Source organism: Gouania willdenowi, unplaced genomic scaffold (genome assembly GCF_900634775.1).
Source record: "Gouania willdenowi unplaced genomic scaffold, fGouWil2.1 scaffold_93_arrow_ctg1, whole genome shotgun sequence".
Classification (NCBI taxonomy): Eukaryota; Metazoa; Chordata; class Actinopteri; order Blenniiformes; family Gobiesocidae; genus Gouania; species Gouania willdenowi.
In genome coordinates, this window is record NW_021145258.1 from 2,791,403 (window position 1) to 2,802,422 (window position 11,020).

General features: G+C 35.4%; 1 protein-coding gene across 1 annotated transcript; it reads left to right on the forward strand.

Moving 5' to 3' along the window:
- The first annotated feature begins 781 nt into the window (after positions 1–781).
- On the forward strand, positions 782–5,370 carry LOC114461086 (uncharacterized). Its single transcript, XM_028442926.1, has 5 exons — positions 782–866; positions 2,976–3,287; positions 3,442–3,723; positions 3,794–3,937; positions 5,333–5,370. Exons 1-5 carry the CDS (start codon positions 821–823, stop codon positions 5,368–5,370), a joined length of 822 nt encoding a protein of 273 aa, XP_028298727.1. The 5' UTR covers positions 782–820.
- Positions 5,371–11,020: the final 5,650 nt, after the last annotated feature.

Below are 11,020 nucleotides of genomic sequence, written 5' to 3' on the forward strand. Positions count from 1 at the left end.
TTTTTTTTTGCTGCATCTGGAAAAACATTTATTCCGCAACATCTGTTTTCAGGCAGATCACTCACAAAAGTAACATCTTCACTCAATGGCTGATCCTAAAGGTCACCAACCCCTGGTTTAGGTCCTCTTCTTCTCTCTCTCACATTAAATAAAGCATTAAACTGATTCTATGTAAATGTTGATGGACTTGACTTGATTTTATATAGCGCTTTATCACCACACTGAAGCAGTTTCAAAGCGCTTTACATAACAGCTCATTCACCGAATCACTCTCACATTCACACACCAGTGGGACAGGACTGCCATTTTATTTATATTATTTCATAGAATTATTATATTTTCTTTTTTTGACCGCATTTCAATCAAATTGAAAATAAAAACAATCCCAAAATTAAAGAAAAAAAAATGTTAAAAACATTTTTTTTTAAATTATGTTTTGGAAATGAAAACATTTTTTACAAGAATCATAAATGTAGTGAAATGAGTGTAGACTGTTGGAATAATGTGACTGTTCATTATTGTCAGTGTCTCTGCTGTGATGTTCTGTGTTCGCTATAGTCGACTTTGTAATTTCCTTTTTTGGTGATAAAGTTGAACTGTTTCATCCTGTTTGGCCTTGTGTGTGTAGCACATTATTTAAAGGAGACGTTAGTTTAGAATCACTGTATAATGTGTTTTTATATTTTTATATGCATAAACCCCACCCAATTAAACTCCTCTTCCTCTTTTTATGACATCACTGATATAAGATGATATTTTTGCTCAGTGCACTCACAGATCAGAGTGTGAGGAAACATTAGAAACATTGATCTACAGCAGAATGCTTCTCCTGCAGCTCACTCTGCTCTTTGTGCTCGTGCTTGGAGGTAAACTTCTTCTTCTGTTGATGTTGTTTTATCATTTAACAGAGTAGATGCTTTGGATTTCATTTGTTTTATTGAATTAGTGATAAAAAAAAAAAACTAGACCTGTGTTAAAAACATATGGATAGTTAGAGAATATTGACAAAATACCATTTTATATCAAGTTTAAAGGCAAATTGTTATATTTATTTTAAAACAGAGCTCATTTTGAAAAAAAAAAAGAAAAAACTTAGTTTAAAGTTAGTTTTATTTCAGTCAGATAATAATGAACCCAAAAAGCTGAAATACATCAGTTTTAAGTTCGAAAATTGAATCTACTCAAGTTGTGATTACTTTAATCAAATTTATTTCTATGAACAAACAGTATAAAATGATTAGGAGAACACAATGAAGGAGTATGGACCTAATTTAGGGCCACAGAATGAAAATTATAAATTTATGTTAAGGTTTTTTATTTGAAGCTTCCTCTTCTTCTTCTTTTAGTTTATGAAAAACTTTCAGTTTTTACATTTGTGGAAATCAAATGAAATAATGTCGTTTAAAAACTTACAAAGATAAATCTGAAGGTATTGTGTGTAAGAGGAAATATGATTTTACAAATGATGAAAAAATGCTGGTCGCTGTAATCATAATTAAGTAGTAATTGTAAATGACTTTCTGAGGATAAATAATAATTGTAATTGGAAAAACTGCTTATGGTTGACTTTCTTTGTGTCTCTATGTTGTTCTGCCTGAACACCATGTGATAGTTGAACAGTGTGAGTTTAAAAAGCAGAGAAATGTGATGAAATCCGGTGCTGACGTTCTGGGCGTGCTCAGTGAGATCACCACAAAGAGGAACATCACAGATCTGAGGCTGAGGAAACATTTGAAAGAAATGTGATAGATCTGCACAGCTGTAATGCTCACCAAAAATGTCTTTCTCACCAGCAAAAGTAACGTTTCAGGCCTTAGCCCTTCATCAGACTTAGGAAACAGCTCTGACACACCTGCATATATACATGGGATGATTAGGTCACATGATCAGAGGGGGTCACATGATTTAATAAAAAACTGAGACTTGTGAGATATATAGTATAGATGTTTTATGTATCGATCACATTTATAATTGCAGAGACTGTAAAACAGGTGTGAATTGGCACATCTAAAAAAGCAGTGAACCAGTGCAACCACAACATAGTGCAAAAATACCAGAATTACAAATATATTATGAATTATTTAAATAGAATTATAAATACATTCATAAAGATCAGAATTATAGATATATTATAAATAGATTATATAAATAGAATTATGAATACATTTAACAATACCAGAACCACAGATATACTTATAAATCCCAGAAATGCAAATGTATTTACACATAACACATATATATTGATTTTTACAAAGTTTTTACAATAAATTTAGAGAGTAGTGTGTTTTTCCAATTACAAAAATGTTTTATCCTAAGAAAGTCAATTACAATTACGTTCTCAATGACTAAATTCCAATTACAAAGAATCAAAATGACTGCGTCTGAAATAAATAAGCTAATAAAAGTTAACCTTCCTCTTGTGTTAGCTTTCTGTTAGCATCTCTAATGATAACTGGTCCTAAATCAGCTGTAAAATACACTAAAAACAAATATCTATCATCTCATTTATTTCATATCTATTGGTTACCTTGTTAGGTTTTATAATCAATGAAAATATAGGTTTTAATATTTTTGGTGTGGGCGTCTGAGACTTTTATGTGTCAGTTTATCCTTAGATTTATATAATTTTTAATGGTAAAATGTGGTAAAGCTTGATATGAAACATAATAATTGTTAACTACATATGTGTAGAACTGTACATAGAACTGTATCATGGTTCCCCAGTTTTGTGTTAAATTATAATTGATCAATTTTATAGATTTTTCATGGCAATTACAATTACAAAGTCAATTATCTAAACTCAATTACAATTTAATTACAATTACGACAGCAACAGATTTTTAAAATTACAATTACAATTATAATGATGCCATAAATATCATAAATTATCAATTACACAATTACAATTATAATTGACCCCATCCCTGTTTTATTTTATAACTTTATAACGACTGCTCTGTGTTTCTTTGCTGCAGGCAGCAGTGACAACATCTATATCTATCACAGAGCTGGAGATGAGGTCATCATGTCCTGTAACAGTGTGAATTCATCTGAAACATCATGTTCTAGCATTAACTGGTTTTACTACAGAGACATATCTACTACTGATACCATTGTTAGTGATGGACAGATTAATGAAGATTCACCTCAAGCTGATAAACTGAGTCTGGGCCGTAGATGTTCTTTGACCATCACAAACATCTCCTCTGAGGACGCAGGAGCTTACAGATGTCGCTATAGGAACACATATGAACACGACACAGTTGTGTATCTGAACATTTTAACACGTGAGTAACATGACATTATTGCAGCTGTTCCTAATATTTGTAATTGAAAACTTACAGTAATTGTAACTGAAAAATGTAATTGACACCAACCCTGGTACTGACCACAAATATCACTGTTCATTTAATTCTTTGGATTCTTCCACATTTTCCTCAGTCTCAGCAAATCAAAGCACTGATCCAGTGGGAGGAGTCACACTGACGTGCACTCTGTGGGTGTACACAGACATCAGTTGTGTAGAAGACAACCTGAGATGGCTGGATGAGGAGAGAGATGAACTGAAGCAAGATGATGATGAAGTCTATTATAGTAGACAGAAGAAATGTGTTTCTGATCTGATAATAACACGTCAGATTAACCACAACAGAAGATACACCTGCCAGTTTGTTGATAACAATGACGTGAAGATTTCTGCTGACTACACACTTGTGTCTACAGGTAGGACGACCAATCAAATCTCACCTTTAACATGTAAACACTGTCTTTATATGATCTTCATTGTTTTCAGCTCCAGTTGATTTAACGTCTGATTCGACTCCAAACAAGATCATCTTCATCCTCAACATTGCAAAGATTTGCCTGCTGATCATCCTGGTTGTTATTGTTACTACTGTTCAGATTAAATACAGTAGGAGGACTGGAGCAGCAGAAGGTGTGTATCTCTACAAAGATTTAGTTAAAAACCTATGACAACAGAACATAAAGGTCTGTGACTCAGAGAGGACAAACTATGAAAGGATTAACTCTTCTTTTCTGTTTGTTTGCTGCTGAGAATCATATCAACAATGTACGACTTTAGTTATAACATCAATAACCAGTTTTTGATTCAATTCCAATGACAGAAATGTCTTTTTTGTTACAGATGCTCAAGATCAAGATTGTGTTCCTGTGAGTATATTTATAACCAACCAGCTTCTTACTAAACACACGTCAGCTCTCAGGAACTATTTAGGTTCTCAAATGTGGTCCAACAGCAGCAAAAGTAACCAGTGATTGTTTCCCAATACACAGAGTGGTTGATATGTGACTGCTCTAGGTTTAGACCTAAAGAAAAGAATCTGAATTATTAAACACAGGTGTTATGTACGTGGTTAGGAATATTAAAAGAGACAGCAGACTCGTGTATGAAAACATGAACTTTTTACTTTCTTCTTCTTCTCTGCTATACAGTCAGCAACACAGCATCATTCAACCACAGCGACCCCTGTGGTGTAGCAACTGAAGACACAACATATTTCCCCTTTGTTTAAGAATGTTACTGATAACTAGGAAATAATCAATACCTGAAATCAAATAAGACTGACTGTAAATTAGTGTTAACTTCAATCTTCATAATTGTTTTTTCACTGCAATCACTTGTTAACATTAACAACAGTACTCAGTAGTACAAAATAATTATAAAGTAGCAACATAACCTTACAACTACAATTACAGTATCTCTTCCACTTGTAATTCACATCATGACAAAGTCATTTCACATTGTCTGGAATGTTTTTCCCTTTTTTTTTTACATCATTTTCTATTTCAATATTCCCCCCAAAGGCCATGAGAACAAATAATGTTTGTAATTGTTAAGCCAAGCAGGCTTATTTCTGAACCTCGTGGGTCTAGGCACGTTATCAAACAGTGGTGGTGCAAGTTCTGGCTCAGGGGCTGGGGCAGCAGTCATGGTTTTAATGATGTTCTTTGAGCTGTCTGGGACCAGAGAGAGATGAGATGCATTCCATGTACGACCATCCTACTTTCTTGGCTTCGCTTGCACGACGTGCACAGGAGATTGGGACTCGGCTGAAAGAGTCTGTACATGCACGATCGCAGCTTCCATATTAACTGCTAAATCCATCCATATTTCCCTCTGTTTGCACCAACAGCTTCTCCCGTATTCTTGGGCTGCTGGCATGCTCAATGAGTTGGTCCAGGATCATCTCATCAGTATTCTCAGTAAACGCACACGTCACCGCCAGCTCTCGTAGCGTGTCAACATACTCAGCAACAGTCTCATGCGGCCTCTGCACTCGTTGTTTCTCCACCACGACATTTATTGCAGGTCTGAAGTGTGTACACAACACGGTCAAGGTGGACTGATAGCTCGTACCTCCATCCGTGAGTGTGTAGAAGATATGTTGTCCTTCGGTGCTCAAGCAGTGCAGTAGGAGCGCACGTTTCCTCTTGTCAGCCCACTCGTCTCCCTCCATGTGAATAGCAAGCAGGTAGTTGGACCTTCATCCACATATCAGAAGGAATTGTGGGTTGTCCGGCAGATGCAAGAAATAACGCAGGTCGAGGCAAAACACTCGCCATCCTCGTCGTCAATTTGTTATGTGTGTGGTTAGGAATATTAAAAGAGGCAGCAGACTTGTGACTGAAAACGTGAACTTTTTACTTTCTTCTTCTTCTCTGTTATACAGTAGGGGTTGACCGACTTCATAATTTTAAAGGTCGACTTTATGTGCATACTAGTCAAGTCGACGTTGACTAGTCGATGACGTCACAGCCGAGTGGCAACCGAGTGCAGGTGTTGTGCCAAAATCCGTGACCCAAATAAATCTGTGACAGCAGGTGGCAACAGTTCCAACCCCTGCGGCTTCTCGGCGAGCATTTACTTCCCCTAAACACGTTTGTAATTCTTCTCCAGTCTGCATTTGCTTCACCCACCAGAGCGTCATGTTTAAGGGTGTGTAAATAGCTCCTTAATAGCTACGGAGAGGTTTACTCAGTTGACGTAGCACTCTTCTTCTCTACCGCAGAGAAGCTGCAGCAGTCACAGATTTTTAAGAGTCACAGACTTTGGCACAACACCACCAGCCCCTGGGATACGGGACATGCTATAGAAGCTAAGTAAACCCAGGAAGTGCTGCTTCGCCTACCATGAGTCTATGGTAACTGTTAAGCCCCAAGGTTTCCTCAAAGCCGGGCGTTTAGACTTTGTTTGGGCTGTTTTTAAAGTAGCTTCGGCTTCCTTCACCAAAGCCGGTGTTGTCAAACCTCTTTGGAGCTATTTACATTTAAATGTCTGCCGAGAAGCCACAGGGGTTGGAACTGTCGCCACCTCCAGTCACAGATTATTATGGGTCACAGCTTTTGGCACAACAGCGGTCTTACCCCACTAACGAAGCCTGCGTCCTGCGCTGCTGTTTTCCAGATCTGCTTAATGCACAGACATGTTACCACTACAGCTAACGTTAGCATGTATATTAGCCATAGTATCTGCCTACCAGCTGCAGTTTGAGCACAAACCAGGAAGGAGCGAGAATTGCTTGATTTAATACTAGGACCCTCGTTTGCTGTGTTGTGCCGCCATCTTTGGCTAAAGTCAGGTACTGCGACAAGTCGACGTCACGTCGACAGATTTGCAAGACAACACTAAAGTCGACTAGTTTGTTCAGCCCCTACTATGCAGTCAGCCGCACAGCATCATTCAACCATAGCAACCCCTGTGGTGTAGCAACTGAAGACACAACAACATTGGAGAGTGGCGTGAGAGCTGTGTTTCAGATTTAGAAAGGATGTACATTTGGGATGCATCATCTGTAGTGTTCCTTTGAATCAAGGGGTGTTTCTGCCTTTTTAACACTGAACACCCTCATCAAAGGTGACCAGCTACAGGGTGATCAAGCCTGAGCTTGCGTCCCATAACTGTTTCCCACTCTCTCCTATCTGCAGTTTTAGGCCACCTCACACACACTTGAAAAACACCAAGAATGTAATCAATGAACTCTTTATAATTCAGGGTCTTCCTAGATTTAACTTCAGAGGCTTTATCAAAACCAAGGTCATGAGTTTTGTGCTAAAGTTAAAAAGTGTATCATTAGTTGTATCTAGTTTGTGTGGACTGTCTGAGAAAGTAATTTCAGAAATGCTTTATAGCATTTGTTACTATATTTACACATTTTACACAACTAAAGAGTTGTGATTGTGGATTGTTTCTTGTTATCACTATAGTTTCTACTTCTGAAGTACATTGTTTGCACTCAGGATGAGCAGGACAGCAGAGTGATCTATTATAATGTAGAGAATCACCAAGGCCCTGCCCAGCACCACGGTAAGTGACTCATATACGTCCCAGCATTCAAGGATCTGTAACCTACGCAATATTTGAGCTGTTGAACTGTTACACATTATAACAATAACACAGATACACAAACAATTCTCCCAAAATATTGATGGGATAAGTTTATTGTAATCAGAATAAGTGTTTGTTTTCATACATGTTTTTAATAAATGGTATTGTGCTCTGCAGCACTGTGTGGTCTTACAAAGGTCTTATAGACATAATTTACAGGGGTCCTTTAACTCTATTAACAGCATCTGCCTTTATTGTCGCTTCTGTGGAAACATCCTTATCCTTAACCCTTGCAACACATCCTGGTATGTGTGCATTAAAATGACCGTAACTGTTAAAATTTGCTCTATTTGAAAAACTCCAAATGTTTCTATAAGCTAAGATGTTGTGCTTTATTGACAACCTACAAACATTACAGTAATCACGTTTCCTCCTTTGTAAAAACCCTGTGAAGAAGTCGCTTCGGCTTGCGGGTGGTGCTGGGGAAGGGGTGCTGCACGTGCAAACATGGAGATACAAAAAAGAGCAAATTATTTCATATTTGTAGCAAAAAATAGAATCTGGAAGACCTTCAAGGATGAGGAAACTTCCACAGAGGTGTTTTACATTCTCCTGAATGTTTTTATATTTGTTGAAAAATCTGTTATTCGTGTGTTTGCATTGTTTTATTCCTACTACATCTAAAAAAAAATGTTAGTTTTTGTGTTTTTCTTAATTTCAAAATGGTATTACACTGTTGGAAAAATAATAAATAGTGATAAATTGCCATATACTGGAGGTCTAAAGTGTTATGGAAAACACTTCATCATAGGACATTTTTATGACCATTTTATATGGACAAAATATGCAAAAAAAAACCCATGCAGAGATGTTAATATTACAGGTGTTAAAGGGTTAAAACTCTGATTAAATTACAAGGGTGTGAAACACCATGAAGGTGGAGACAAATGCTTCCTTGTTGACATATGCTGCTATCCTCTTTTAAAGACATACAATCAATCAAAACTCCCGTATTGTTTCCTGTAGGTCAGAAAAAAAGAGGAGGAAGAGGAAGAAGAAGTGATGTCTTCAACAGTCAAAGAAGCAGTGAAGAAGATAGTGTGTGAGGAGAGGACAGAGGAATTTTACACCAGCTTTAACTGTACATGAAAAGAAGCTGTAGCAGTAACACGCCTCCACTGATGTGTGTGCATTTCATAAGTTCTTGTTACGCAGTGACTCTTCTTTTTGTGGCTCATTTTTTTACAGTTTGGTTTGGTGGATCAGCTTTTTTCAAAGTGTAACAATGTGGAAACATCAAAGCGATCAGCAGACGCCTCTGATGTAGACTGGCAGTTGTCAGTCGAAACCTGTCAGGAGATCAAAGTGGATTTATTAAAGAACATTTGCTTGAATAAATGAAACCATAACATAACATTATCATCAGAAGTTTGAAAAGAACATCAAGATCTTTTGTCGGCTGTCAATGTTTATTTTCAGGGCTTTTTCTTTGTCTAATTACAACTTTATTCTAATAATATTAAATAGTTTTTTTCTCGTAATAGAATAAGTTTACTTTTGGAATATTATGACTTAATGACTGTTAAAAATGTCTTATACTAATACAACTTTACTCTTAAAGTCTATAAAAACGATGCTCACACAGATACTCTTTCTTCATCTCTGACCCAAGATAAGCTGTAAATATGTCTAAATTTACTTTCTATTATCAGCTTCTTTTTTTCTCACTGTCTTCTTCTTTTCTGTTTGTTCCTCCAAGAAAATTTCCACTTCACATTGTCTGCTTTCATCTCTGTAATTATCTCTGCAAAGAGTGAGAGTCACATTGTGAAAAAACAAAACAAAACAAAAAAACACCACAAATGAAGCCCTCAGTTTCTTTGCAGTTGTAGTTTAGAATCTCACACAGCTCAGTTACAGTCAGTGTCTCAGGTACAACATGTTTAAGCAGAGGTGAAAGTAATGGATTACAAGTACTCACATTACTGTAATTGAGTAGCTTTTATGGGTACTTGTACTTTTTTGAGTATATTTCTAAATAAGTAATTTTACTTGTGCTTAAGTACATTTAAAAGAAATAAAGTAATTCATTACATTTCTACACCAGCATTATGTACAATTAAATGATACAAAATCGAACCAGTGTAACGTAAATCGGGGAGTACCCCAAGGCTCCATACTTGGGCCATTACTGTTCATATTATACATTAATGACTTTACAAAAGCATCAAAAAGATTACAGAGTATTTTATTTGCAGATGACACAACCTTATTTTACTCAAGTAAAGAAATACAGGAGACAATGGAAGTAATAAAGAACTCAAAAAAATAAAACATTGGTTTGATCAAAATAAATTAGTTCTCAATGTTAACAAAACAAAACATATAATATTCAATGACAAAAGAAACACTGTTGATTTATCAATACAAATAAATGGGATGGACATTCAAAAGGTTAAAAAATAAAATTAATTCACCAATTAACTGGACAGGCTGATTATATAATTATTATAATATATTAAATTTTCTCTACTCACTTTATATAACACAATGATTGTAACATATTTAACTTATTATGTGGAAATTTGAGGTTTGACCTGTAAAACTTACATACAGCCACTGTTCAGGGCTCTGAAAACTATATATAAAATTAGACATAGAGATCCATCAAACCCACTATTTATCAAATGTAAGTCACTAAATTTTAATGATATTGTTGATTATAATATTCTTCAGATTTTGTATAAAGCCAATAATTAAAAAAATTGCCAAAGAACATCTGATAAAGGTTTGAAAAAAGAGAAAATCACTATTATTTAAAATGGACAGACATCTTTAAAAAAAAAAAAAAGCTTTAACTGAAAAACAATGGAACAAACTGTCACAGTGACATTAATTTGTTGATGGAATGCACTTCAGAAAGAAATAAAAGAGTCAGACACTCTCCTAAAATTTAAGAAACATAAAAACTGCAATGTTAAATAAGTATAAAAATTAGATTTGAATATAAATAATATGAGATATTTGATTTGAGCAAACATGAAAACGATGGTTCTGTTTTTGTTTTTCTCCTTTTTTGTTCTTTCTTTTTTGTGAATATTGTAAATATGGCACATGAAAAAATGTATTATGCTGAAGAAGAGATATGAGACAGAAGTGTAACTGTATTGTTGACAATGACTGTGTTGCAGCTTGACTTTGTTTAATGTAATTATTCTTTTTTTAAGGAGGGGTCAGATGTTTTAAGTTTTTACTTCTTTTTGCTCCTTTTCATTCATTTTTTTTCTTTTTTCAATGTGGAGAAGAAATAATATTTTTAATGTCTTGAATGAAATAAATAAACAAACCAAAGGAAATGATTGTGCAACTAAGTTATGTTTATCCAAAGGAACCTATGATCAACGTACAGTGCACTGTGTCTGTATTCTGACTGTTGTCAAAGCGTTGGATTAAAAGAAAGTTTTAATGGCTGCCAAAGAAAACTACAAAAACATTTATTCCACAACAACATCTGTTTTCAGGCAGATCACACACAAAAGTAACATCTTCACTCAATGGCTGATCCTAAAGGTCACCAACCCCTGGTTTAGGTCCTCTTCTTCTCTCTCTCACATTAAATAAAGCATTAAACTGATTCTATGTAAATGTTGATGCTGTAACATGTTTCTCTCT